This window comes from Emys orbicularis, chromosome 23, assembly GCF_028017835.1.
Source record: "Emys orbicularis isolate rEmyOrb1 chromosome 23, rEmyOrb1.hap1, whole genome shotgun sequence".
NCBI lineage: Eukaryota > Metazoa > Chordata > Testudines > Emydidae > Emys > Emys orbicularis.
Genome location: NC_088705.1, coordinates 6,263,385 through 6,289,602, shown reverse-complemented (window position 1 = coordinate 6,289,602; position 26,218 = coordinate 6,263,385). Strand labels below are relative to the sequence as shown.

At 62.0% G+C, this 26,218-nt stretch overlaps 1 protein-coding gene across 1 annotated transcript in view; it reads left to right on the top strand.

Moving 5' to 3' along the window:
- The window catches only part of COL16A1 (collagen type XVI alpha 1 chain), an 84,374-nt gene that overhangs the window by 28,949 nt on the left and 29,207 nt on the right, over positions 1 to 26,218 (top strand). Inside the window, exons 8-37 of the mRNA XM_065421757.1 lie at positions 1,159 to 1,209; positions 2,608 to 2,652; positions 4,577 to 4,612; positions 6,508 to 6,534; positions 6,817 to 6,879; positions 7,521 to 7,562; positions 7,695 to 7,739; positions 8,597 to 8,632; positions 9,048 to 9,110; positions 10,032 to 10,076; positions 10,175 to 10,270; positions 10,590 to 10,628; positions 12,912 to 12,956; positions 13,700 to 13,735; positions 14,343 to 14,459; positions 15,265 to 15,300; positions 16,339 to 16,374; positions 16,574 to 16,702; positions 17,680 to 17,724; positions 18,219 to 18,254; positions 18,767 to 18,820; positions 19,851 to 19,982; positions 20,457 to 20,492; positions 20,833 to 20,940; positions 21,627 to 21,749; positions 21,864 to 21,917; positions 22,005 to 22,046; positions 22,914 to 22,949; positions 24,309 to 24,362; positions 25,835 to 25,903. Coding sequence (XP_065277829.1) covers positions 1,159 to 1,209; positions 2,608 to 2,652; positions 4,577 to 4,612; positions 6,508 to 6,534; positions 6,817 to 6,879; positions 7,521 to 7,562; positions 7,695 to 7,739; positions 8,597 to 8,632; positions 9,048 to 9,110; positions 10,032 to 10,076; positions 10,175 to 10,270; positions 10,590 to 10,628; positions 12,912 to 12,956; positions 13,700 to 13,735; positions 14,343 to 14,459; positions 15,265 to 15,300; positions 16,339 to 16,374; positions 16,574 to 16,702; positions 17,680 to 17,724; positions 18,219 to 18,254; positions 18,767 to 18,820; positions 19,851 to 19,982; positions 20,457 to 20,492; positions 20,833 to 20,940; positions 21,627 to 21,749; positions 21,864 to 21,917; positions 22,005 to 22,046; positions 22,914 to 22,949; positions 24,309 to 24,362; positions 25,835 to 25,903 — 1,776 coding nt within the window. The remainder of the gene's footprint in view (positions 1 to 1,158; positions 1,210 to 2,607; positions 2,653 to 4,576; positions 4,613 to 6,507; positions 6,535 to 6,816; positions 6,880 to 7,520; positions 7,563 to 7,694; positions 7,740 to 8,596; positions 8,633 to 9,047; positions 9,111 to 10,031; positions 10,077 to 10,174; positions 10,271 to 10,589; positions 10,629 to 12,911; positions 12,957 to 13,699; positions 13,736 to 14,342; positions 14,460 to 15,264; positions 15,301 to 16,338; positions 16,375 to 16,573; positions 16,703 to 17,679; positions 17,725 to 18,218; positions 18,255 to 18,766; positions 18,821 to 19,850; positions 19,983 to 20,456; positions 20,493 to 20,832; positions 20,941 to 21,626; positions 21,750 to 21,863; positions 21,918 to 22,004; positions 22,047 to 22,913; positions 22,950 to 24,308; positions 24,363 to 25,834; positions 25,904 to 26,218) is intronic.

The window sequence follows — 26,218 nt, the reverse complement described above, 5'->3', positions numbered from 1 at the left end:
GAGGAGGGGGCTGGGACAGCTCCTCCAGGCGGAGCAGCGTAACTGCTAGCAGGGTGAGCAGTGGCCGAAGCCAGGGAGGGAGCGGTGAAAAGGAAGAGGGGGGGAAACATCCCTCTGCAGACAAGTGCGGAGTCTGTTCCTGCCGAGCAGCATGTTCTGGGCCTTGGCCGTTTCCTGCAGAGCCGGTGGAGAGAGACGGACTGGCAGGGAAACAAAGGGGGTGTCTGCCCACGCAAGGGTCTGTCCAAGCGTCTGGCCCGGCTTTCTCCAGCCAGACATGGGGATGGCTGAATTCTGGTGGCAAAGCCCAGCGTGAGGGGAGGAGAAGAGGCTGGCGTAGGGGTCTGGATGGAGCTGACAGTAACCTACACTCAGTACAAAGAAGCCAGTGAAATAATGCCCAGGTCCATCCGGCACTGCCCCCACTTGGCCCCGGTGCCCAGTGGCTGCTGTGCCATGTTGTCTGGCATCCATTTCCAGGAGTGCCATTGTCTGGAGATGACACCTCCTGGGGGGATTGGGTTACAGTACAGAGGCTGGAGGGCAGGGCATGGGGTGCTGGTATTTTCCTCTATCCCTGCTGTCTGCCCAGGTAAACACAGGCTTGGTGTGCAAGCAAGCAATTCCTTGTCAGTGCCCCATCGTGGGGGTAGGCGTCAACTGGAGCTGGGGTGGGGGGGCAGCCAGAGCCGGGGATGCAGGGTCAGGGAATCTGTATTGCCAAGACAGGGCTTTGGACTGCAAAAGCGATCAGAAGTTGCCAGAGCTTCTTTCTTGCTGCGTCTCTGAGCCTCCATCCCCCCCCCCCCCCCTCCCGGACGGAAGCAGGGCTCAGGGCTTGTCCCCAGACCAGTAGGCTGGGGCCAGGTTTTGTTAGCATCCTCCTCCGAGATTTGAGCAAGGAGCCCCCCGCCCGCCCCGTTCTCCTTCCACCTCTGCAGGAGCAGCAGGAGGTTGAGTTACCTGGCAAGGTGGCCATTTCCTTTGTGCCAGACGGTGCCTCGCTCTTGTGCCAGGCGGGATGCTGACGAATCCCAGCAGCTGCCCTTAAATGGGGGCCTTGAAAGGAGCTTGATCCTGGCTTCCCAGCAGCGGGAGGCAGGGAGCGTGGGAGGAAGGAGGCTCTATAACGCGCCCATTGCTTTGCTCTCTCCCCAGGAGGCGAAGGCATCTGGGCAGGTCGGCGTGGAGGGCCAGCCAGGAGGAAAGGTGAGGTGCTGGGGTCAGGGGGCTGGGCGGGTCCTGCTGCCTGGCCGGGGCGGGCTGAGGTGAAATCCTGCTGGGATCCATCCAGTTTTGCAGCCCCCGGGCAGCTGCTCCCAGACTGACCCCCCCCACCAGCTCCCTAATAATCACCCTCCCAGTTGCCCCGAGATGGTCTCGTCTCATGCACACCGAACACCTTGATCTCCAGGGCTAGCCAGGTGGTTGCCAGCCCCACAGTGCGGCTCTGCATCACTGCCAAGCAGGGCTCCTCCTAGCCACGAGGCCTGGACCACAGCCCTGCATCGGGAGCTGCCTCGCCTGCCTGCCTTTTCTTGGCACCCAAGGGCGCATTTCCTCGTGCTGGATTCTTCAGCCAGGTCTGGACGGAGGGAAGCCCTGAGTGCTCTGGACAGGGGGTGGAAGTGTCTTGCTCCATTGCCCTCCCGCTGCCCTCTGGCCTCATCTCTCGCTGCCAAGGCTACAGGCTGAATCAACCCCCGGTTTGTCCGGATTCACCGCGCTTAGTCTAAGCTCCTCTTGGAGGGAGCCCAGCAGCATCTCAGCACCTCCTTGTTCCAGCATCCCCTGAGCATTGGAACAGGAGCTAGCAAACACATCCGAAACGGCAGGCAAGAGAGGATCCTGGCACCTCCGGCCAGGGCTGTCCTTAGGCATACGCAGCATATGCGGCTGTGTAGGGCACCCGAACATTTGGGGCACCACCAGGACCATATTCACAGAGCCGAATGCACCAGTGTCAGGGCACCAGTTGCACCAGCATAGGGGCACCAGTATAGGGGCAGTATAGGAGCACCAGTATTCACAGAGCCAAATGCGCTGGCGTTAGGGCACCCGTTTAATAATACTGCGTAGGGCCCCATAAATCCTAAGGCCGGCCCTGCCTCCGGGGTCCGACGCGCCCTGCCCCTCTGTGCCAGCACAACTCCTTGTCTCGCCGTTCCTGCTGCTGGGGCCAATGGCTGGGAGCCCCAGGCAGGCGGTCCCAGGGGCCACCCCTCACTTGGCATTCCCAGCTGAGCGTTAGTAACGGGAGAGCGTGGCCTGGTCTCCTTGGGGCTGATTGCAGGGGGCCAATTCTCCTCGCGCTTACGCCAGCTCAGGAGTAACTGCACTGGGGTCACACCGAGGTGAGTGGGAGGAGAATGGGGGCCCCGGCAGCGGGCCCCAGGCTGTGGTACTCCAGCCCCTTAGGCCTTGGAAACGCTGGTGGAGAAGCAGCACCGATACATCTGTGTTAGACTTGGCTGCAGCCACTAGAACTGGTGCATCTTCCCCCCTACCCCCGCCCCCCCCGGCATTAGCCCCCCAGCTGGAGAGAAGGGGAACAGGCAGCCTGGTTTATTTTCACACCTCTTTCCTCTCTGGGTTGCTCCCCCGCAGGGCTACCCAGACCCACGCGGCCAGACTCGCAGGCCAGCCAGTGAGGTAAGTCGAGGCTTTTCAGAGCTGTGCAATGCTCCAGCTAGGTGCAGGCCGCAGGGGACGTCTGTGGTGAGCTCTGACCCATTCTCGCTGCCTGCCCACCGGCGCCCGTCCGAGTGAGAACTGAGAAGGAGACTCCGGCTGGGCCCAGCAAGGGGCCGGGCTCTGAGCGGGCTGGGACCAGGACCTCCGCTGCCGGTGTCTGCCTGGCTCAGAACCAGCTGCTTCCCGGCAGGAGCTGGCCAGCCCAGAGGGAGCATTACGCAGCCACTGGTTTGGCTGAAGGAACATGTGGGGAGCCACAAACCCACACGTACAACCCCCTTGTGAGGCCTGGGCTGGCAGCTCCCGGAACCGCGCCAACAGTGAGAGGAGATAGGAGATTCTGTCTATCCCCACGGTGCTGTTTTTCCTGAGTCCCTCTGGCTGGCAGCAGTGGCAGATCCCAGCGCCGCGTTCGGGGAGTGGGAGCGTTCATGTTTCCTGGAAAAGCAGGGGAGGGGGGGCGGGAGAGCTGCAAACCATGCTTTTACCAGGGAAGCAGAGAGCGCGTTTCTGCCAGCCCCAGCCCTTCGTCTTAACTCATCCCCTTCAAAAATTAACCAGCAGCGGGGCGGGGGCAAAGGCTCAGGAAATTTGATGTTTGTACGTCTGTGCCATGCAGGGGGCGTGTGGCTGGGAAGGTGTGTTAACATACATGGCGCTGTCACACCAGCACAAGCCGGCAGGTATACAAACCTGATACTGCCCGACTGGCAGGGGCAGGTACATGGGCATCTGTGGCACAGTCACACAGGCATGGCATCCGTGGGGGTGGGTACGTTCACACTGAGTTGCTCAGCTTAGCGCGGGGCAGAATTCGGCCTCCAGAATCTTTCCTAGCGGGTCCTGTGTAGGAGGCAGGAATAACCCAGCTTGACTCTCAGATCCCCAGCTGGGTTTGGGGCCTTTCCTTTGCAAGCTGCTCATATCTGACACAAGAGCGGCAGAGACACAGGACACGCGCAGCCTGGCTCTGAGTCCCTTCTCGGAGCAGCCCTGCACATTGAGGATAAATCCTGCCCCATAATGCTTGGTGCGAGCAGTTACCCTGGCGTCCCTGGTTTCCTCTTGCCCTGCTGGCTTGGCGCACCCTGCTACATGCTGAGTGTTACCTGCTGTGGCTCCTTGGGCTGGCCCCAACTGAGGCCTGCTGATTGCTATGGTAACGCCTCACATGCCCGTTAACCTGTCAGCCCTCTACCTGTGGGAACCACTGACTGGTTAATTCCACCATCCTGAGCATGGAGCAGGCAGCGGGCGCTTCCCGGATGGGTGCCAGAAGGTGGCTGGGGGTAGGGTGGGGGGCGCAGCATGTAGCACCTGCCTGGAGATTTGCAGGGTCGGTGCCATGCCATTCGAAAGCAAATTGCTGCCAATTTCTGCCTACTAAGCCACAGGGCAGATCACCTGGGACTTACTTTTGGGGGCCCAGGGGTCCAGCGGAGCCCGCGGGATTTGCAGGGCCTCAGTTTTGCACATGCACCAGCCTGTCTTACTGGTGTGGGGTCAGCCATGCAGAGGACTCAGTCCTGGAGGCGCTGGGCCCCACTGATGGCACTTGCTCAGCCTCGCGTGGGATCGGGGCTGGGGGCCTGTTTGGCCTGGACGCCCACAACAGCCCTGTGGGGAGTGGTCTGGGTGCCGGTCTCCAAACAGATCCAGGACAGGCAGGTTTTAGACCCGCTGATGCCACGGAGAGCGTAGCTAAGTGCGTCAAGGGGGCGGGACGTGAGCCCTTGGTGAGACGCGGTATTTGCAGGACGCCTTCCCAGGTTGCTAGCGGGGTCGGCCCACCTCAACCCCCCTCTGGTAAAAATCCCCGTCGCGGTTCGGAACGGTTTCTCCTGCTTCCTGACTGCCGGTGTCATCTCTTCTTCTCTTGCAGTGCCCACCCTGCCCCCAGAGAGCCCCGCACGCCAACGTAAGTCAAGGGGCTGCTGCTTCTTGGAGCTTTCCGGTGGGCTTTGGGCTTGGGTGGCGGGGGCGTTGCAGTGGCAGCTGTCTCACAGCAGTGTCTAGTGGCAAGAGGAGCGCTCTCTCTCTCTCTCTCTCTCTCTCTCTCTCTCTCTCTCACCCACACTATAGTTTTGGAGACAGGAAGCATGGCCCAGGGTACTAGCCTAGGACTTAAGAGACCCCGGTTCAGTTCCCTGTTCTGCCACAGACTCCCTGAATGACCTTGGGCAAGTCATTTAGCCTCTCCATGGCTCAGGTGCCCACCTGCATATTGCAGCTGTCCCGCCCTGTGGAAGCCACTAGAGCTATCCTGAGCAGAGTCGGCCTTGAGGGCTGGGTCTGTCCCGGTGCCAGGTGCTCCTCTCGGGGGAGAGCACAGAGCTGTGACTCGGGTGGCATTTTGCCGCTCTAGGGACAGGTAAGACAGCAGCGCGCTGGCCGCTGGATTCTGTACATCTCCGAGTAACACAGAAAATCTGCCCCAGCCAAGGCCGAGCTGCCCTGAATGCTGAGAGCCGACGGACGGACACCCCCCTACAGCGCTGCTCTGGGCTGAGTTACTGCTCAGTGTGAGAGCCCTCGTGCCACACGCCCAGAACCCAGCAGGATTAGTGTGTGTGCAAAGCTCCTTCCACGGGACACCCCAGCCTGCTGGGCCTCCACAGCAGAGAAAAGCAGCCCATGCATTGTAGCCGATCCACCACCACCCAGACCCTCTCAGCGTGGAAGGGAACACCCATCCCCAGCCGCTCAGCCCCAGGCGGGTAGCTGCAGGGCTGGTGTTGCTTCCTTCTAAGGGGGTTACGTCTCTAGGACAGCGGCCGGAGAACAGGGCCCAGGAAGGACCCTCCGAGGTGTGACCTGAGGTTTGCACGGAGGCAGGGCTTGGAGCAGGCCCGTCTGATTCAGAGTGCTGCAGGCCGGCCTGCTGGAGGAGCGTGGGTGGGGATGGAGGGTTACTGATCCTGGCTCTGGCCTGTCTCCCACCAGCGGGGCTGTGACGGGGCAGGGCTATCTCCTCAGATCCCTCACTCCCCATTGGCTCCCAGCCCCTGCGGAGTCACAGCTTCGCTTTGGAAGATGCAGCCCCAAAACCGGACTGAATTTCACTCTTCCCGGCAGCATCTGGCTCCGTTGGAACCCAGCCTGCCACGCACCCCCCAAGAGCTCCCCCGGGGCCTGACCTTACCTTCCTCAGGTGGCTGGAGCTTCAGCTCGCTCTGGCCCCTTTGCCTTCTCCAAAGAACCCACCCACCTCCTCTTCTCTCTAGCCGACATCCCCTGGAACAGCTGGATGGCCGGGGGAGAGCGCTGATGGCTTCCAGATGTCTGCAAGGTTCCTGTAGCAGCCGCGTGGGCACAGGGGGCTCTGATGAGGGAAAGAAGAAGGGATGAGAGCTCACAGCTGTTTGATATTCACCCTCCATGCCTGTATGACAGGCCAGCGTGGGCCAGCTGTAGGAATTTATGGAGGAGGACACGGGGCTGATGATAAAACCCAGAGCAGTTTTGTGTCTTTCCTTAGTCCCCTTTATCTGCTGCCCCCAGCACGGCAGCCGGAGTCCAGTGGAGTGGGGATTTGAACTGGGGCAGAAGGGGGCATACGATAGATACCACACGCCTTTCTGTGTGCTGGCAGGGTGGCCTGGGACACCTTGGGGTCACCTGTGCTTTGGGGACAGGAGGTTGGAGCCAGAGCTCCATCTGAACTGTTGCCCTGAATGATTTTAAAAGGACACGGGACTTGTCCCGCTCCTTCCACCCATCCCTTGCTCCCACCCCTCTGCTCCTCCTCACTGGGGTGGCTCAGCTGCAGAGCCGACTAGGTTGCACTGATGAGTTTCATTTTGGTTTGTGCAGGTCACGCTTGGTCCCCCTGGCCCCAAGGTAAGTTTGTCCTCGCCCTGACTGACAGACAGAGCCCAGCTCCGTCCTGCTCGTGCAAGGGCACACGGCGGGACCCGCTTGCAGTTGGTAGTGAGTGCACGAGCGTGCAGAGGTATTCACGTGTGTTCATCCGTGTGTGTCTGCGTGTGTGTCCGTGTGTGTCCATACATGCTGCGGTGAGGGTTCGTCCGTGTGCGTCTGGGGCCGTGTGCACTTGCAGGGGGCGTGTATTCCTCTGTGCAACACGGGTGCCTCTCATGGGACTCCCCCTCTCTCCTGCAGGGGGGCAAAGGAGAACGCGGACTCCCTGGGACATCCGGCTCGAAGGGGGAGCGAGGCGAGCGCGTGAGTGGTGTCGATGTGCCCAGCGCGAGGAGACGCAGCCGCCCAGCTTGGGGGCGATGGGCCCATCTGGGGAGATGGATGCCACGTGCACACTGGGAATCCCCTCCATGAGCCCCTGCGTCATGGCCACACTGGGAACTTCCCTGGGCAGCTGCCGGCGCCTCCTGTGCAGGCTGGCGGGGCCCGGTGCCTTGGTGACACTCTCCTGTGCAGGACGGCGGGATGGGATGGCTCTGGGTCCCCACCCCGTGCCTCCCCCCAGCCCTTACTCCCATGGCCCCCCGTTCCCATCTCTCTACCCATTAATCCCTCTGGGTGGCCCAGGGGGCTGGTGACATGAGCAGCATGAGGCTGGTCTGTATCTGACTCCAACGCGGGGCTTGGGCCTGCTCCAGAGATTGGGGGTCTCTCCCGGTGCAGGGCAGGGAAAGCCCAGCCTCCAGCCACGACCGACCGAGAAGGGCTGCAGCCAGGGGTGGGTCTAGGCCGCGAAGCCTGGGAGCTTGGCCTGTTATCATACCGGTGGCGAAGGGACTTCCTGGCCGTGCAGGGCCCGTTCCTGCCTTCTGCACCCCTACCAAGCCCGGCCCCAGGCAGCCCCGTCTTCTTCCTCCCTCTGAGCGTCTCCCTTCCTCCCGCAGGGTGCGGACTGCGTCCGGAGCTCCCCCGACGGCCCCTTGCAGGTGAGGCACCTCTCTCCTTTCTGGGCAGGCCCCTGGGGGAGGCGTCCCCCGTGGGGCTTGGCCACCCTGGCACCTCATGCTGCCTTGCGCCACCCTCCTCTAACCCGCCCCTTGTTCCTTTTCTCTCCGAAGTGCACGGAGGGGTCGAAGGGAGAGAAGGGGGAGCGAGGAGACCTGGTGAGTAAAGCTCATCTGCACAGTCGGTCCCTTAAACTCCCCCCTGCTGCCCCCCCCGTGCCATCTCTCCTCCCTCTTGGCGACAGAGGGTCAGCATTGTGCCCGTCGGCCTCTCTCTGCCGCACTGCCCATGGGCTTCCCGCAGCACCACTGCACACAGCGCCCACCGCTCGGCCCTACCAAGGGCGCAGCGCCTCCGGCTTGGCCACCGTTTGGGGGAGCCTGCTTCCCCAAGGGGCTTGACTGGGGCCACCTAGGCCTAGATGAGGTCTTGAAAGCCAGTGGTAGACCCCGCGGGTGTAAATGGGCAAAGTGTCAATGGAGTGACACCAATTTACACCAGCCGAGGATCTGGCCCTGCTCCTATAAATGGCACTGGGCCAAATGCTGCTTGCAACTTCATTGGAGTCAATAAACCAACTCCAGCCAGCACCACTCCCATTGACCTGTGCAGAACTGTGCCATTAGCCCCAGCTCAGGATCTGACCCTGAACATCACAACCAGCTTGTCTGGCACCCCCTTTACCTCCTCCAGTTCCTTGTGACTCTCCCTTGCTTTGCAGCAGGAGAGATCCCCCCCGCTCCCTTCGGCTCTCAGCCCTGCCAAGGCTTAATATCCTCCTGTATCCCAGTGAATGCCGCTCAGATGTTGCGCTCTGCGGTGGCCAGGTTTATCTTGTGGGAGATAAATATTTATTAGCCAGGTCCTGTGCGGGGGGCCGTAGTGAAACTCTCTGTGCATCCAGGGGGCGCATCGCTGAGTGCGCTGCTGCAAAGTGAATCCTGCACGGAGCTGGGCGTTCATGGCCAAGCGGAGGCAGAGGCCCGGTTAACCACCTTGTTTCTATTGCAAACAGGGCCTAGCAGGAGCGACCGGTGCTGATGGGCAGAAGGTAACTCGCTCGCCCAGTCTGCAGGGCAAGAGCCCAGGAGGGGCAGGTCCCGGTGGAGACTTCTCCCCGCTTTGCAGGGGGTAGCTCTTCTGCAGGAAGGCATCTCCTCCTGCTTGGGAGAGGAGCCCCGGAGGCGAAAAGGGGTTGGGAAAAGCAAGGTCTGGAACTGGGGGAGCGGGGCAGGGAGGGCGCCGTGGGGGAGGGAACAGGGATGCTCCATGTGTTAGCGGTGCTTTCCGTGAGCTTCGCCCTGAGGGGCCTGGAGGCTGCTGTCTCCCAGTGCAGGTGAGAAGAGGCTGGAGGCATTATAGGCGAGGCGGTGGTGGGGCAGAGGCAGCTCCGGGGTCTGAGGAGTGGGGACAGCCAGGGCACTGGATTCTCCTCTGATGGGCGGTTTTCTGGATTGCTTCTCAAGGGGCAGAAAGGCGAGAAGGGAGATGGAGGCGTCCAAGGGAATCCCGGGATGCCGGGGCGTGACGTAAGTTGTTCATTGCAACGTGTGTCCCCTCTCCCCTTTTATTCAATCTGCCCTGGGGCTGCAGGATCCAGCACATGCTGGCGCTTTCCCACGAGCTTCCTTGTGGTTTCCCAGTTCCCTGTTAGCCTTGGAGAGACATTCAGATTCCTACCGTCTCCGCTGCATCTGCTCCCTGTTCTAGCTGGTGACGATGTCCCAACCCAGCAATGCCGCAGGGCTCCAAGAACACCCAGCGGCTCTAATGAATCGCTGAGTCATTACTGAGCTCAGGCACAAAAGGGCGCTCCCTGCAGAGGAGCCGTAAATCTGCAGCCCTGAGTGCCTGTGTTCAATCAAAATTCCACAAATTCCCAGCTGCCTAATCATATTCCACCTCCCTAAATTCCCCCTTGTCTCAGCTGGGGGAGGGATTCTTCGTGTCCCGTGCCACAGTGCTGAGCGGTGTTGCTGGGTGCTTCAAAACAGCTACCACAGTCCACCCCAGAGGTGGCTGCATTCCACGAGTGGCCAAGTGATCCTTACGAGATATGGCAAAGAGGTTTGAGATCCCTCAGGATAGCGGGTGCTGTGTAAATGTGAGCGGATACAATGGCTCCTTCTTCCTTTTAAGATCAGCTTGATGCATTTCTCTGGGATCCGCAGACGCCCTAGAAAACGGATCAACCTGTATTTTTTAACGGGAAAGGACCAAGGCAGCTGCAGGCTATGATCTGTGCCAGGGGGTGTGCACTGCTCAGTGCCCGTGGGAAACCTGTTGGGAGCCCGTTGTTGTGATTATTGATGAGGTGTATTATAGTAGCACCTAGGAGTCCCAGTCACGGCCCATGGCCCCATTGTGCAAGGTGCTGTACAAACACAGCAGAGAAAGATGGTGCCCAAAGAGCTTACAATGTTCTAACCCTGCTTTCCTTCTCCTGCTAGGGCCGGCCTGGAGAGATCTGTGTGGTGGGGCCGAAGGGACAGAAGGTACTGTGCTGCAGGCTCAGGGTGGGGGGAATTGTGAGTGGAGATTTGAAGGCTGTGCCGATGGAGAGGCCAGGCTCACAGCTATGTCTGTGTTTTAGGGTGATCCAGGGCTCGTTGGACCCGAGGGGCTAGCCGGTGAGCCAGGCCCCCCGGGGTCACCAGGTCCTCCAGGGATAGGACTTCCAGGGAAAACGGTAAGGATTTGGTTGCATTGCTTCTCCTCGCTTCCTAGCGCCCTTCCTTGGGCATGCATATCTGCCATTCACGGCTGCTGGCCTCTTGGAAGAGTGAGCTGGGCCTCGGCAATCCTGTCGGTCAATGGGCTGCGTGGAATTTCAGGCCGTTCTCTCGCCGTATGGGCGAGCTGTTTGGATTGGGTCGCTGAGGGCGTCTCACTGCCTTGTGGACGCCCTGCTCAGCAGGTCGCGGGGAGGCCAGGCCGCTCCTGTGGGGTGTGCCAGCTCCATCTGGGAGGCAACGCGCTGACTTCTCTCTCTCTCCCGTTAATTTCAGGGTGACCCCGGTGGCCCTCCAGGTCTTAAAGGAGAAAAAGTAAGTGCAGACGTATCTAGTGACCCAGCCTGCCCCTGGGGTCAGGTCTGACATGGGCGTGAGCTTGAACTTCAGACAGCCACAGCTGCTAAGTCTGGAGCCGCCTCTGACCGTCTCCCAGCTCAGGAGAGTCGGCCTGAGCGGGGCCCATCTCTGGTTTAAAACGTCGACCTTGCTGCCTGTTCCCCCCACCCCCCGTGTCCCTGCAGAGACCGGTCGGAGTGTTTTCTCCTTGCGGTGGCCAGACTCTTACTGGCCAAGATTGGACCCGTCCCATGTCAGGGTGGCCGTGAGCACAAGGGACCCGTGAGAATGCCCCGGTGGTCACGTTGCCTCCCTTGCTCTCCGGCCTGCGCCCCAAGCGTCTCCTCTACTGCGCGCTGCCCCCTCGCACCCCGGAGGGAAATAAGGAATAATCCAGGAGGCGTTATTGGGACTCAGATGCATTGGCAGAGCAGGGGGAGGAGCCCAGGGTTGGAATGGTGGGGGCAGGGCAGGCTGCAGGCCAGGGTTAAGATGCACTGGCATCAGTCTGTCTTAGGTCATTCTAGGAGCATCTCACCATAGTGCACATGGGCTGCACTGGCCCCTTCTGTCCAGTGTGCAAACTGTGCGTGGGCTGGCGTGTGCCTGGGCCCAGGACCTGGGAAGAGCTTGCCGGGCTCTGGGCCTGACTCTCTCCCCTGACTTCCGTGGGCTCTAAGCTCCCTCCCCTGCTCCTGCCCCGGGGGCTGGGAACTCGCAGAGGTTAGACACCTAGCAGCCCCCGCCTGTCGGGAGCAGCATCCCACGCTCCCGGCTGGAGAGAGCCTCGTACGTGCTGATGTGGCACCAGGCTCTTCCCTTCCCTGGCATGCGGGGCAGTGAGCTGGAGCAGGCACCAGGCTCCAATTGCTCCAGCCACTACAATATCACAGCGACTCTGGGTCCCTCCCTGCGGGGCGGTGCAGCGAGCACCATTGGGCGTTAGTGATCTTGGCCAGGCGGCACAGCAGAGGGACATTTGAATGCCGGGCGGCTGGAGGGCCAAGCGCTGCCCCGTGCTGCTCCACCAGGGCACCGGGAGCCTGAACCGCGGCGGAAGGGGACTGGGTATTTGCACTGGCGGTTGCTTCCCCTGCTTGTGTGACGAAAGGGTTCCCAGCTGCCGGGCGATGTTTGGGCTAAAGGTGTGGGAGGCCGGAGCAGGGAGCCCAGAGGGGCAATGGGGGGATGGCGGGCTGCTGTTTCTTACAGGGATTTTTGTCTGTCCGAGAGGCCCAGTGGAGGCAGGTTTATCGCTCGGGCAGCGCCTCTTCTCACTGTCCCAGTGCATGGGACTGGCTGAGCAGGACGTTCCCCACCAGAGGCTTGGTGGCTCAGACCTTTGCCTGCATTAGGTCTGGGGGGGGGTGTCTCCTGGAAGTGCATGTGATGCTGCGCATTGGATCCATCCCCATCCTGCCACGGGGGAAAGGGCCGTTTCCGGAGTAACTGGACAGCTGGTTTGGCCGATGCTCTGGGGTGCCCCCTCGGGGTTAGGCAGGGCTTCTAGGGTCCCGGGGTGATTGCTGATGGGGTGGAAATTGGATTCTGGCTCCTCTCCAGGGAACCTTGCTGCTCATCACTGCTCCCTGTCCCCAAATGAGCCTGAGGCCCCTGCTCCATCGCCAGGCTGTGATTGGCACGTCTCCATGGTGACGCCAGAAGGCGTGCGGGGGGCTTGGTGATTTATGTAGAGTAATGAGCTCGTTCTTCACTTTGATCAACACCCGGGCATGTCTAGTGTGCACAGGGCAGGGCTTTGGGCAGGGGGCCCGGGGCAGGCCTGGGGGCCATCGGCAGGGCTGTGGGTAGGGGGTCTGGGACATGGGCAGGGCTGTGGGTAGGGGGTCTGGGGCATGGCAGGGCTGTGGGTAGGGGGTCTGGGGCATGGCAGGGCTGTGGGTAGGGGGCCTGGGACATGGGCAGGGCTGTGGGTAGGGGGTCTGGGGCATGGCAGGGCTGTGAGTAGAGCGCCCGGGGCATGGCAGGGCTGTGGGTAGGGGGCCTGGGACATGGGCAGGGCTGTGGGTAGGGGGTCTGGGGCATGGCAGGGCTGTGGGTAGAGGGCCCGGGGCTGGACTATCAGGGGATAGGGTAGGATCCAGGGGTATCGACTCCTCTATTGGGCAGAGCCCAGGACCCTGGTCCCGCTCCTGCCGTCCAACCCATCGGACAAAGCCCATTTCTCCTGTGCTCACTGGTGTCAGACACGTCCCGGGCTCAGCTTATTTGTGTTTCTCTGGTGGCCTCTGTTTCTAGGGTAACTCCGGATCTCCTGGACCGGGAGGTTCAACCGGGAAGCCCGTAAGTAGCACCCTCCTCTCCGTGGAGGCGGGGCGGGCATTGGAGGACCGGGGGGCGGCGTGTGGCTGCCTGCCCAAGCTGGATGGGGAAAGCAGAAATGGGCTCTGAGCCCAGCCCTAGGGCGGGGGTTGAGAGAGCCTGTGTCAGTGCAGAGGCCCCACGGCTGTGACCTTCCCTGGCTGTGAGACACGTGGCTGGTGACGCCCTGGTGGAAGCCTTGTCGCTCACACCCTGGCCTCTCCTCTGGAGAGCTGGGTTCAAGTTTAGCTGTTAGGCCTGGAAGGCCAGAACGTCTGACTCCAGCCCGCTCCCCGCTGGGGGGTCACCTGTTGCGCACACGTTCCTGCGTGGGGCAAGGAGAGGGGGTGCAGGTCAGGAGTGAGGGGCATCAGCAGAGCCGTGTGGAGGGGACGCAGGTTTGCGGCATAGGAGGGAAGTGCATTGGGGGTGGGTTGAGGGGCTCAGGGCGAAACAACGGAGTGCTGCCGGTCAGGAGCTAGGAGCACTGGCACAGCTGGGTGCGGGGAGCCCAGGGCTGCGTGTCAGGACTGAGGGGCACTGGCTGAGGAGGGGGTGGGGTGAGCCCAGGGCTGGGATAGCAGGGGGCTGTGGGTCAGGATTGCTGGGCTGATCCGGTGCAGAGTCTGGCTGCTGCCCTCTATCCCATTGCAGCCCAGGCCTTGGGACCGGGTTTGCTCGGCAGCTCGGCCTAAGCTAACCAGCATCTTCCCTCCCCCGCACAGGGCAAGCCAGGGGTCCCAGGCCTGAAGGGAGACAAGGTGGGTACCACATGGGGGCCTGGTGCTGGGCGTGCTCTGTCCTGGTTTCTGTGCTGCGCACTATGGGGCTCCGCAGACGAGGCAGGCCTCTGGGGTCAAGGTGGGGCCTCCCACAGCTGCCTGCTAGGGGAAGCTGAGAAGCAGGAGATTTTCTCGCTCCAGGCCCCTTGCCGGGGAAAGGAGGGCGAGATGAAGTGGATGCAGGCAGCAGCAAGGACCAGGAACTCAAGAGCCAGCTGCTCTGAGCCCTGCCTGGGTTCTCCGTCCCATTCAGCCCTGAGTGTTTGGGTGCTGCCCAGAAAGACCCCTCAGAGCCTGAATCTCTGGCCAGAAGCTGCCCCATCCTCCAACCCTGCTCTGGCCTACGTTTGGTTATCCCCCACCCCGGGGCTATTGAGGGAGCCTGATTGGCTCGCCTGCTGCTGGTCCAAGGTCGGGATCTGGCTCCAAAGCTCAGGATGGTTTGGGCCAGGTCCATTGTCACGTCAGTTGCGCTGTGGGGTTGCGGGGTCACCACCCCGCACGGACCCAATGGCGGCTCCCAAAGACAAAAGTCGAGGGACCCCGGGGTCGCGGCCCACGTCTCACCATCTCCTCTCTCCCACAGGGGGATCCCTGCGAAGTTTGCCCCAGCATCCCCGAGGGGATGACCCATGCTGTCGGCCTCCCGGGAAAGCCGGGACCCAAAGGAGAGCCCGGAGTGCCGGGGAAAGCGGGGCTTTCAGTGAGTCTGAACGCAATGCGTTGCTGTGCCCCTGAGAAGAGAACCCATGCACCCTCTCTGCGGGGAGCCGGGCATCCGTCCCCACCTCCATGTCTGGGGAGCGGAGGGTTGAAACGAGGGAGGGGGCAAAGTGAAGGTGGTGGAAGGAGGTGATGTTTGCACCTGCACTGAATTGCAGGGGACGCTACCTCACCCTGTTTGGCTGCCTAACTAGAGCATGGCCTCATGCAAAACAGGGCCCCCTGCACCCGCCCTACCACCCTCCCCCCAGATGGCCCCGGGCACACCTGTCTCCCTGCCCCACACTGTCACCTAGGACTATGGATAGGCCTTGCACCCAGCCGTCCCCCGCCCTTGCTGGCCCTGGCAATGGGGTCGAGGCGAGGAGGTTGTGCTTGGGTCTGGGTTAGAGGCAGGATCGGGCCCGAACCTTCCTGCCTGTTCTCAGCTCTTGGGCCCCCAAGTCAGCAGGACCCAGGGAATCCGCCCTCCTGGCTTGCGACCCAGCCCAGAGCTGATACCACAAAGGCAGAGTCAGACTCAGGGGGGTGGGGGCGGGGGCTGGGATCCCACTTCTTAATCTTCCCATCCCCCAACTCTAGCCATCCCATTATCCATTCAGGTTCCCTCCCCCGCCCCCAGGGTCCTTCCTGATCCTGCTCATGAGTTGCCATCCAGCTCCAGCGTTCTGCCCCAGGGGCGTCCCCTTGGCTCCCCTCCAGGAGCAACTCGGGGGCCGGTCCCGGCCGAGGTGCAGCCGCGGGGTGTTTCTGTTGGTCTCACCTGTTTGTTTTTCCCCCTGCAGGACAAGGCAGGGCCCTCCGGACCCAAAGGCGACAGGGTGGGTGCCTCAGAGAGTTGACGCCTTGGTTCTAGCCGTGCTGTGGCAGCATTCCCTGTCTGCCCGTGGAGAGCAGCGAGGGGTGTGCTGGGGGCCCCTCTGGGCTAGCAGGGCTCTGACCCCCCGGGCGGTGGCTGCCGCTCAGACCCTTTAAGGCCAGAAGGGACCCTCGTGATAATCTCTTCTGACTTCCTGCACGTGGCAGGCCACAGAACCTCCTCCACCCACTCCTGTAACAGACCCAGACCCTCTGGCTGAATGAGTCACTGACATCCTCTAATCAGGATTTAAAGACGTCAAGTTAGAGAATCCGCCCCTGCGAGTCACCCGTGCCCCATGCTGCAGAGGAAGGCGAAACCCCCCCCAGGGTCTACAGGAAAATTCCTTCCCGACCCCAAATCTGACAGTCAGCGGGACCCTGAGCATTTCGTCCCTCTGGCTCTATTCTCAGAAGGATGGGAGCGGGGGCACTGCCGGGTTTCCCCCAAGAGGAGGGCAATGGATGTGGGGGGATTCAGAATGGTCTTTCTCCACCCCTCCCACAGTGAAAGGGAGGGTCCGAAACTAAGGTTCCCTCTATACTGGAGGGGTTTTGCACTGATGCAGCTCCTCCAATGCACCCCAGGGTGAGTCCACAGCCGTGCTGGTCTGGGAGAAGGGTAGCATGCTGTTACACTGGGACTGACCCAGGCTCCCCCACCAGCTGCAGGACAGCAGTCAAGTCAGCAGCTGCTGCCCTGCTGTCGTTGGCTAAGGCAGATCTTCCTGCTTCCCTACCGCGTGAGCTACAGGAGAATCGCCCACGTCTGTTAGCACTATAGGGGCTATGACACACACACACAGCTGAACGCTTCGTATTCTGTCCAGTAGAGGGGAGCAGTGTGTGCACATCCCAGCCCTCCAGTTTGCTGTCACGCCCTCCAGCTTCCTCTGCCCCAGTGTCCCGCTGGGAACGCTGGCTGAGGAATGTTCTGAAGGCTGCAAGCGTCGGGCTTTGCATCCTGCCTCTGACACCCTGTGTGTGTCTGTTTCTTTCAGGGAGACCCTGGCATCAATGGAATAAAAGGAGAGAAGGTGAGTGCCCGGGTCCCTCAAATCTCCTGCCCATCCTTAGTGTCCTCGGCCCCCTTCTCCTCTCGGCTCGCAGGCCCCGTCGACGGTCGCCACCCCTCCGAAGAGGAGCCCCGAGTCTGGCCTGCAGCCGTTACCCTGTTATGGCTCGCAGAGGCATTGGGAGCCTGCCTGACCCTGCGCCGTTTGGTTCCTTCCCTAGGGTGCCCCCTGCGTGTCGTGCAGTCCCGCCGCTCTCGCCTCCATGCTGCAGAGCTCCGACCAGCTCCCGGGGAAGGAGGGGCCCAAAGGGGAGCCGGGGTCCCCAGGGATCGGGCTGCCCGGGCTGCCGGTGAGTATGTGCCCTGCTCCTTGGGTCTGGAGCGTGAGGATGGGCAGGCTAGAGGCTGTGCCGGGCAGAGTCCCCGGGGCGTGGGCATGTCCCCACGCAGGCCTGATTGCAGCCAAGGAGGGGCAGAGGCAGTGCGCTGGGGACAGTCTGAGTGGGGCGTGGAAGGCGGATCTGGCTCCCCACCCTGGTGTGCAGCGAGGGATGGGAGATGGTAAAAGCTGCCAGGCCCCACCTGCCGGGAGGGAGGGAACAGGCCCAGCGCCCCAGCATTCAAACAGCCAGAGGGGCCCTGCCCACACTGCTCCGCAGAGGTCAGCCCAGATCGCCCGTCCTCCCCAGGGACATACTCGGCCAAGAGCTTCCCCAGCTCTCCCTACCTGCACTAACCCACTGGATCCGAGCCCCTGGGGGTCCGTGTGTAGCCAGCCTCCTGGCTGGCCTCCCAGTGGGGTCAGATCCCGCCAACCATCTGTGCTCAGATCTTGGGCCTCTGACTGCTGGAGCCAAAGGAGGGAGTCCCCGGCAAGCAGCCGTAGAAAACATGGAGCAGCCACTAGAGCGGGACGCAGGCCAGTCCTCCAGGGCAGGTCATGTCCATGGCGGGCTCTGAGCTCAGGGGAAAGTTTGAGCTTCCTCCCTTGCAAAGATGGGCCGAAATCCAACCCCAGAGAGCCTCGTATCCAAACCTGGCTGCTACCCCCATCTCTGCTCCAGCCCCCTAGGGCCTGTGCCCCCCTCCCCTTAGCCTCTTGTCCTTTCTTCTTCTCCCTGCTGCCTTAAGAAGCCTGGCACTGATGCCCCTTTTCTCCCCTCCCCTCCCTGTTGCCTCGGCTCAGCTGGTGCCAGGATGAACGCCTTGCTCCCTCCCCGGTTCGTTCCCAGGGGCTCTCCACTCTCCAGGTTTGCAGAGGGCTCTGCTGGGCTCCTCGGGATCCTCCTGCTGGATGGGTAACTTGGATCCTTTGCTTGTCTTGCAGGGTAAAGCCGGAACCCCTGGGCTGGCCGGAGCCAAGGGTCAGCAGGTGAGTCCCCTCATCCTTCTGCCTGCAGCTCCCCCTGGGGGCGGAGGGTTTCTGAACGTGAAGGGTTAAACCTTGGAGGTGGGAGGTTGGATCCGTTGCAGCAAACCCTGCCTGGCCCTTCCCCCGTAGCTCTCACCAAAGCCTCTCTGCACTGGGGATAACAACGTTCCCTTCACTGCTGCCCCCAAACTTCTCGGGCACGACCCTGGCCCCTGCCCTGCTCCCTTTGCCCCACACTGGCAGCACCGAGGGGCCCCATCTCCCTGCTGGGGGAGAGGACTCTGACGGCTGGGCCTCCCCTACCTGGCTTTGGCAATCTGCGGCTTTCCGATGACGCCCTGAGCCAGGCTGAGGACGCACCGAAGCTAAACTCATGGCATTGTGAACCTCTTGGCCCTGCGCTCATTTGCGGCGCTGGGTCCGTGTGGTCACGGTCTTCCTCCCTCTCCCATCCTCTGGGCCTGACCCCCTGTGCTCTCTGCTTTGCTTCCTAGGGAGAGGTCGGAAAGATGGGACCGGCTGGCAAACCTGTGAGTACGGGAGCTGGATGCCCTGGGGCTGGGTGGGGCGCCCTCTTGTGGGGAACTGGGCGTTGCCCCACTGGCAACAACAGCAGAGGCTCCCGAGGCAATGGAGTGCAGTGTCAGTAACGTGGTGGGAATCAGTGAATCAGGGCAGGGCGAGGGGTAACAGAGACATGGATCGGATCCCAGGGAGGTCCCATGGGCATGCACAGAGAATGTGTGCGTCTGGGATTGCAGGGGCCTGTTGCGTGCGCGTGTAGGCCTGTGTGTACATGTGTGGGTTGGCAGGGGCCTGTTGTGTGTGCGTGTAGGGGTGTGTGTGTGTGTGTGTGTGTGTACATGTGTGGGTTTGCAGGGGTCTGTTGTGTATGTATGTAGGTGTGTGTGTGTGTGTGTGTACACGTGTGGGTTTGCAGGGGCCTGTTGTGTGTGTGTGTGTGTGTGTAGGGGTGTGTGTACATGTGTGAGCAGAGCTTTACAGGTGCCTGTCTCACCTCAGCTGCTGCTTCTCTGTGCAGGGAATTCCAGGCGACAGAGGGAACGCTGGGCCTACAGGACTGAAAGGAGAGAAGGTGAGATCCTGGTAACCCTTGTTCCAGAAGGAGAAGGGGTGGGGTGGCCAGAGATGCTCCCCCATCCAGTGCTCACCCCTAGAGCTGTGCCCTTGTTGAACCTCTTATGGAAACTCCCTCCCGGCAGCTCTTTTGGGGTGGGAGGGTGTCTCCTGAGAGTCCCCTCCCTCCTCCAAGTGCCCCCCCCAGCTCCTCCATGATGGTGTATCCCCAGCGCAGGTGTTGCAGCCACTTGACGTGGCTCGAAAACCTCCCAGCTGGTGCATGAGACGGGCGCCTTGGCCAGAAGATAAAGCTGGGCTGGCCTGGCTCACCTTCCCCACCAGCAAAACCAGGGGCCTCCCGGGGGCCAGGGCCCCATCTCCACCTGTGCACAGTGCGTGGGACCCGTGGTGACCGGTGTGAGTGGACAGCTCTGCTTGGGTGGCCAGGTGCCCGCCGCCCAGGCGTGGACAGCCCCATTTTGTATCAGGCGGGGTGGGGTCTCCAGCACTCAGGCTGGCCCAGCTCCTGGGTGACAGCAGTGGAGCTAGGGTGAAATCCCTCTGCCCTGCGAGCTCCGTGGCGCTCCGAGCCAGCGGGTACCTCCTGGACTCCCTCCAGCCACAGAGCAGGGCCCACAGGGACGTGTCTCCCACGACCCCGTAGCTGGAGGGCTGAGCGAGAAGCTCTGGTTCCAGGGCACTGCTCCAGAGGCAGCCACTTACCACGGTGGCTCTTGCGAGCTGTGGGCACGTGTCCCACTAGGAACCGGCCTGAGACCCTCTAAACGCGTCTCGCTGAAGAGCCATCGCATGGGAACCGCCTCCGCTCCCTGCTGATCTGGTCCCGAAGCAGCGTTCCCCTCTGGGCTGACGGGTGCTATGCGCCGTTCCCCTCCCCAGGGGCTGTACAAGGACCCACAGGGCTGAAATGGCCCATACGGAGTTTGCTGCAGTGCCCGCTGTCAGTAAGGAGCCTGGGGACTTAACTAACGGACCAGGGGGCCCAGCCCCCGCCCCGCTCTGACCCTGGTGCCTGTCCCTCGCAGGGAGAGCCGTGTGGCCAGTGCCTTGCCCCTCCAGAGGCGCTCGAAGGGGAGGCGATCGGGGTGTCCGTGCCTGGTGCTCCGGGGGAGAAGGGTGAGCCAGGCCTGCCCGGCATTGGGGCGCCCGGCAGAGCGGTGAGTCAGCGGGGCGTATCCGGGGGGCAGGGAGGGCCGGGGAAGGGGTGCAGGTAAGAGAGAGGAGGAGGGATAGGAAGGGGAGGGAATGGCATGGGGGGAGGGGATTGTAATACTGCCTGATGTGCCAGGGGGCTGTGAGGGGCAGTGAAGGTGCTGAATGAACCAGCAATGAAATGGTTAATCCAAACTGGCAGGCCCTGCCGAGCGCCAGCATCTGTCCACCTGGCCTTTTGCTCCTTCCGCTGGTGCACGGGGGCAGGGGCTGGGTGTGGGGCTGGGGGTTGTGGGCATGTTCCCACCACTGACTCCCTCCTGGTATGCATCCTCAGGGCCTCTCTGTTAAGGGGTGCTGTCATTGCCCTGGGAATGGGGGGAGGACTCTGAGCGGGGGGGGGGGGGGGGGGGGCTGGCTCCATTCCTTCCCGTCTGATTGGCTTGTTTCTTCCTCCCTTGTGTGTTTTGTTCCCCCAGGGCAAACCTGGGGAGCCTGGACTGAAAGGACAGAAGGTGAGAGGGAGGGAAGGGGTGTCGCTGAACAGCTCCTGCTTCCCGTGGTCACTAGCTGTGGGAATCTCCCAGCCCTGCCCCCATAGCGTGGGGGCTTCCCTTTGCATGGGCTGGGCTGAGCAGCTCCTTGGGGAATCGGAGTCGCTGGGGCTGGCCGATGAGCGCTGTTGCCCTGTCCCAACTTATCACATGAGTGGCGCTGCCAGGCCGTTAGCACTCGCTCTGATGCTGCTGGCACCCAGCTCTCCAAGGAGAGTGGGGCAGAGACCCAGGGGAGGCAGGGGGCCAGGATTCCTGTGATCCTCTGGGTCACATCCTCTTTGTCTGCTCTCCTGTCCAGGGCGATGCAGGAAATCCAGGGGACCCTGGCATACCGGGCTCAGTGGGGCTGCCGGGGCTTTCAGGTGACCCTGGCATCAGGGGTCCGACAGGGCCCAAAGGTGAAAAGGTGAGTGCCCCCCTCCCGCAGAGCTAGCTCTGCCGGTCAGTGCAGCAAGAGCCCAGGTCTCTAGGGGGAGACCTGGGATGAAGCTATGGGTGAGTACTGGCCCCCACTATCAAGAGACAGCCGCCCCCCTGCACCCTCCACCCAATTTGTGCCTTCTCGGGGGCTGGCACTGCCACATGGAGCCAGTGTCTTTGCTCCCGGCGGTGCCCGTTGTGAGCTGGTCAAGTAGCCCTCTGTTCTGGGGCACCCCCAAGCAGGGAGACCCTCCCGTGCTGGGAGCAGCTTTCCTGCTCCCCATGTTCCTACCCCCGCCACACACACACACTCCTCGTGTCCTTTCCATAAAGGGGAATCTTCATTCTCCGCAAGTCGTCCACTGTGCGGAACAAACAGCTGGTCGCCGTCATCCCCCCAGCCACGCGCCTCCCTAGCGCGGTGGCTCTCCTCAGTCAGTGCCGGGGGTGCTGCATGCCACTCTCTAGTGGCCCCTGGCAGTCCTGCCCCTGCGGAGCCATTGCCTCTATCCCAGTTAGCAAGGCATGCGCTTTCTGAAGCCGAGGGTGGATGTGACTCTCTGGGGCGAGGAGGGGCTGTCTCTGCCTCCGCCTCCCTCGGTCCCCAGCTGCCACACTGGTTTCCATTTCCTGTGTACTGACCCAGGCCCCTTTCTCCATCCCCCTGCGCAGGGAGACGCCTGCGACGCCTGCCCCACTCTCCAGGGGGAGTTCTTGGATGTGGTCGGGGTGCCAGGAAAACCCGGAGCCAAAGGGGACCGTGGCCCGCCGGGTGTTGGCCAGCCTGGGAAACCCGTGAGTGCCCCTCGCTCACCCCCCCCCCACACCGGCGATGTCCCTGATCAAAGAGACGTCCGCTGCCTGCTGAACGACCTGAGCTAACATTTCTATGGGGGGGGTGTTTTTTAGGGTAAATCTGGACTCCCTGGGATTCAGGGGCCCCCCGGTCTGAAGGGGCTGCAGGTGAGTGTGGGCAGAAGTGTGGTTTGTCATATGGGGATTGCCGAAAGCTGGGGCTGTTCCATTCACCGGTGTCTGTGGTCTCTCTAGGGCGAGCCAGGCCCCCCCGGGATCGGCGCCCAGGGTCCACAGGTGAGTCTCAGCACCAAGCCGGTAGCCCAGGGTCTGCTCCATTGGCACCATCCCCCAAGGAGCAGCGTGTCGCCACCCCTTTCCCTCCAGCCCTGCCTTTCGCCTCGTCTCTGGCATTGCCCGGCGGTGCCACTGCTTCCACGCCACCTCCCACCCTGGCTGCCACAGCCTCCCTGAGTCCCGGGGCTCCGGCACCCCCCGAGCGAGTGCGGCTGCCCACCTCCCGTGGCCCAGCAGAGCTCGGCTGGTATTACTTTCCTCCTCGGACAGTGCCAGGGTCTCCCTATGCATGGCAGGATCCGCTTCTAATCTGCCTGCTTGGATCGAAACCCACCCACCTCCCTGCGGCTCACGCTGGCCGGGATCCTCTGTCTCTCTCTCCTCCTGGAGCGCTCTATGCAGACAGCGCAGGTCCCTGCTCGCCTGCCCCCTCTCAATCTGTGGGCACAAGACCCTTCTCTGCAGCCCCCCCCCCCCCGCCCTTGCAGAAGAGCCTCATCCCGTCCCAGGCGTTTGCTGGGAAGGTCGCCTGGAGCTCTGGGTTTCCCTCTGCTTCTGCTGCTGCACCTCATCATTGAACCTGGGGAAGCATTTGGGGGTGAGGTGGGCAGAGGAGAAGCCAACACAGCTGAGGCCAGTGGCCCGAATCAGGGATAACCCTGAGTGGAAAGACAAGAGTTGAGAGTCAAGTATCAGGCTCGGCTTGATCCCTGACATGCTGAATAACGTCTGCCCTGCGAAGAGAGCGGGGAGGGTGGCATCTTGCCATCCCCCCCATTTTCTGATGGGCACCTCCACTGGCGCCTCCATCTTCGTGCTGGAACCAACTGCTAGAGTGAGACTCAACCAATTCTCCCTGTCTTTTAGGGGGAGCCTGGGGAGACAGGCCTGCCCGGGACTACTGTGAGTATGCCTTCATTCCTCCCCATCCAACGTCCTGACAAGACAAATAGGCCCCTGCCCGTCCCTCCGTGGGTGGGGGGCACGGAGGGTGCAGACTTCTCCTCCATCCAGTATCCCTTTCAAAGGACCAGCCTCCCTTGCAAAGGGAGAGGAGTCCAGGGCCGGTTGGGTGGCTGGGAAGAAGATTTGTTACATGCAGCATAAACCGTATTGTGCAGACACTTAAAAATATGACCAAGGCTGAGAGTTTTGCTGCCGTTTCAGGTCCCTGGAGTGGCCCCGTATATCCTGCCTGGCATGTCATATAATTGAGATATGCTTTGTCACCGCTAAGCGTTTATACGTCCTGAAAAGGGGCCAATTTCCCAATATGACCCATATATTATCGAACCTTCTCCCTGCCACGCTGGGGCGCGGCGTGCCAATGAGTGGTGAGGCTGTGCGGTGTCGCACAACATTGGTACGCAACGTTACGCCGTGCACGGTTCCACAAGGCCAGAGACAGCCCTGCATTGCATAGTGTCACACCGCGCTGTGTTACCTGTTGTTGGATAGGACGTTGTGGTCGCCAAGGTTACACAACACTACTCTGTGTAATGTCACAACGCTGCTACAGGTTACACTGTGCAGCACGGGCAGTGGTGTGGAAGCGTCGCACGGTGCTGTGTTACTCTGCATGCCACTCCACTGCACAATGCCAGTCTGGACCACTCGTGCGACGCACAATAGTGTCTCCCAGCATTGTTGTGCACATGGTGCCACACAACTCGTTACCCAACGTGATGTTCTCAGCGTCGTGCTCGCTTGGAGACATGCTGGGTCGCTGGAGGAACCCGGAGCTGTGGCCCAGCCATTCCAGGAACATGGTGCCCCTCAAGAGGGGAAGGGGCCTGAGGGTCCCATGTGCTGGGCCAAGTCCTGAGCTCTTCCCTCAGCCCCGACTGACGTCTGCCTGAGGAAGCTCAAACTCACCCTGCTTGGGCCACTAGCAAGGTTTGAACCAGGCCCCTTCACATCTAACAGCATGAGCCTCTCCTGCATGAGGTAAGACCTGAGGCTGGGCCATGTACTAGGTTAACGAGCCTACTACTGCTCCAGCTAACGGGCTCGCCTGAGATGATGCCCTTGGGAGCCCATGTCACATCGAATTCCAGTGGGAGACGGCAGCTGAACTCTTTGTCGTCTTTGCAAGTACCTGTTAGCAGGCAGCAGTAGTAGACTCCTTAACCTATGACCCGGACCAGCCACTAGAGGCAGCCAACGACTCTCCTCCTAAAGCGGGTGGCGTCAGGCGCTCTGGAGCGTGGCTCAAGCAGGGAAAGCGAAGGGAGTTGCTGATTGTCGTCTTTTGCCCCCCAGGGACACCCTGGACCTCGAGGGCCGGTGGGCGCCGTGGGAGAGAAAGGCACCAAGGTGAGCGCCCCCATCCTGGCACTGAGCCCTCCCCTGGCACCCGTGGGTGACTGCGGGATTTGTTCTACAGTCTGGCAGTAACAGATCCCCGGCCAGGAGCTGTTGTCTGTTGGGCAAGGTGACGGGGCTCCAGCCAGGGGTTCCCTGCCTGTGGAGCCCATCCTGCCGGCAGCGCTGCCTGACGGTGATCTGGCCCCCAGCCAGCCCCGCTCCGGCTGTTAACCGGGCAGGCTGCAGCCGTTAACACCAATATTCTCCATGCGTGGCTACTGAATGGCGCCGGGCAAAGCCCCGGGGCAGGAGGCTCCAGCGGGTGGCAACGTGGCCAGACACAATGGTGTAGCTGGGGTTTAGCATGCAGGATAAGCCAGGACTTGGCCGGGGATCCTGACGGACGGCTGCAACGCTGCTGGAGTCCAGCTCCAGGCCCTGTTGGGAACGGGCGGGGGGAGTTTGGGGGCTGGGGCTGTGTCCGTATTATTTGCCCCCTGCTGCCCGCAGCCCAAAGGCCCTGATACTGCAACTCTGCTGCGGCCCCGTGCCTCGGAGAGGGCTTTTGTGTACACATCAGGGGGAATGTCACGCTCCCTACCTGGGGTGGCTGGGGTGGCTGGCTGCAGCCTGCCTAGCACCAGCAGGGGACGTGTGTGCTGGCTACCTCCAGTCCGAGGAGCCGCTGACTAGGCTGGGCATTGAGCTCCTGCTGCTCCTGCTTTTCCAGCCTTGCCACCCCCCTACCAGCTCTGCCAAGGCTCTGCAGTCCAGCCCTGCTGCACCACCCTGCTGGGCTAGCCCTGGGCCTGCGCAGGACACAGGACATGGTGCATCTCACTGGCTAGTGCTGGCCAGTCATCGTTGCCCTGCGGGGCCAGCCGTGCTGCCTGCGGATTCCCCCGGGGTCGTAGGCACTCGGGAACACAATGATCTCAGAGCAAGGGAATGAGGCTCCTTCCCAGCGGGGAGCCCGCGTGGCTGCTCTATGGATGGAAGTGGGAGGGCAACGGTGACACAGAAGCAGGGGGACAATCTAACTCCTACTGGGGTGAAAGCATCCGCTGGGGAGCTCCTGGCACGATGCCTCCCCCAGAGCTCTGTGCATGGCACGCTCAGACCCCAGAGCCGGGCACTTGGGATCTGGCCCTGGCGTCCTGCGGCACCGTGGGCCATCTCCGGCCCTGAGGGTTGTTGCTGGCACCGTGGGCCGGAAGGTTTAACGGCTGCACCTGGTGCCGAGTCAGCTGCGGCGGCTGGGTGCTTCCCCCGCAGTGGAGACTGCCCTGGGAGATGCAGGGAAAGGGGAGGGGGCTGTGTGGCTTAGTGGTCAAAGCCAGGAGACCCCAGGGGGCTGAGCCACACCTTCACTCTGTGGTCTTGAGCCACGATCCCATGAGGACGCCACCCCGTCCCTGTAGTAGGAGCAGATTCCCCCCAACCCTGGGGCTGGCCCAGATGTGACTTTTCTTTTCCTGCAGGGATCCCCTGGCCTTAAAGGGGTGGAGGGTCCTCCCGGACCTCCGGGGATGAGCATCACTGGGCCACCGGTAAGTACCCCGTATCTGCCTCAGCGCTGGACCCCGTTAGCTCTGCGGCTTCAGCGATGTTACAGTCACTTCCTGGGGGTGCCAGGATCTCGCCCTCCTCAGCGTGTTACCCAGAGCAATCACCCCCTTGCGCACAGCCCCCCGCCTAGCCCCTGCTGCTGGGCTGCCAGCCAGCGAGCCTCAGGTGCCGTGGTGCCTGCGGACCACAGAGTCTGGCTGCTTGGGTGGAGGGTGGGAGAGGAAAGGGAGCAGCCCATCATAATCCTCTCCAGGCCCCTAGCTCAGTGCGGGGCTTAGATCCTCCCACTGGACAGT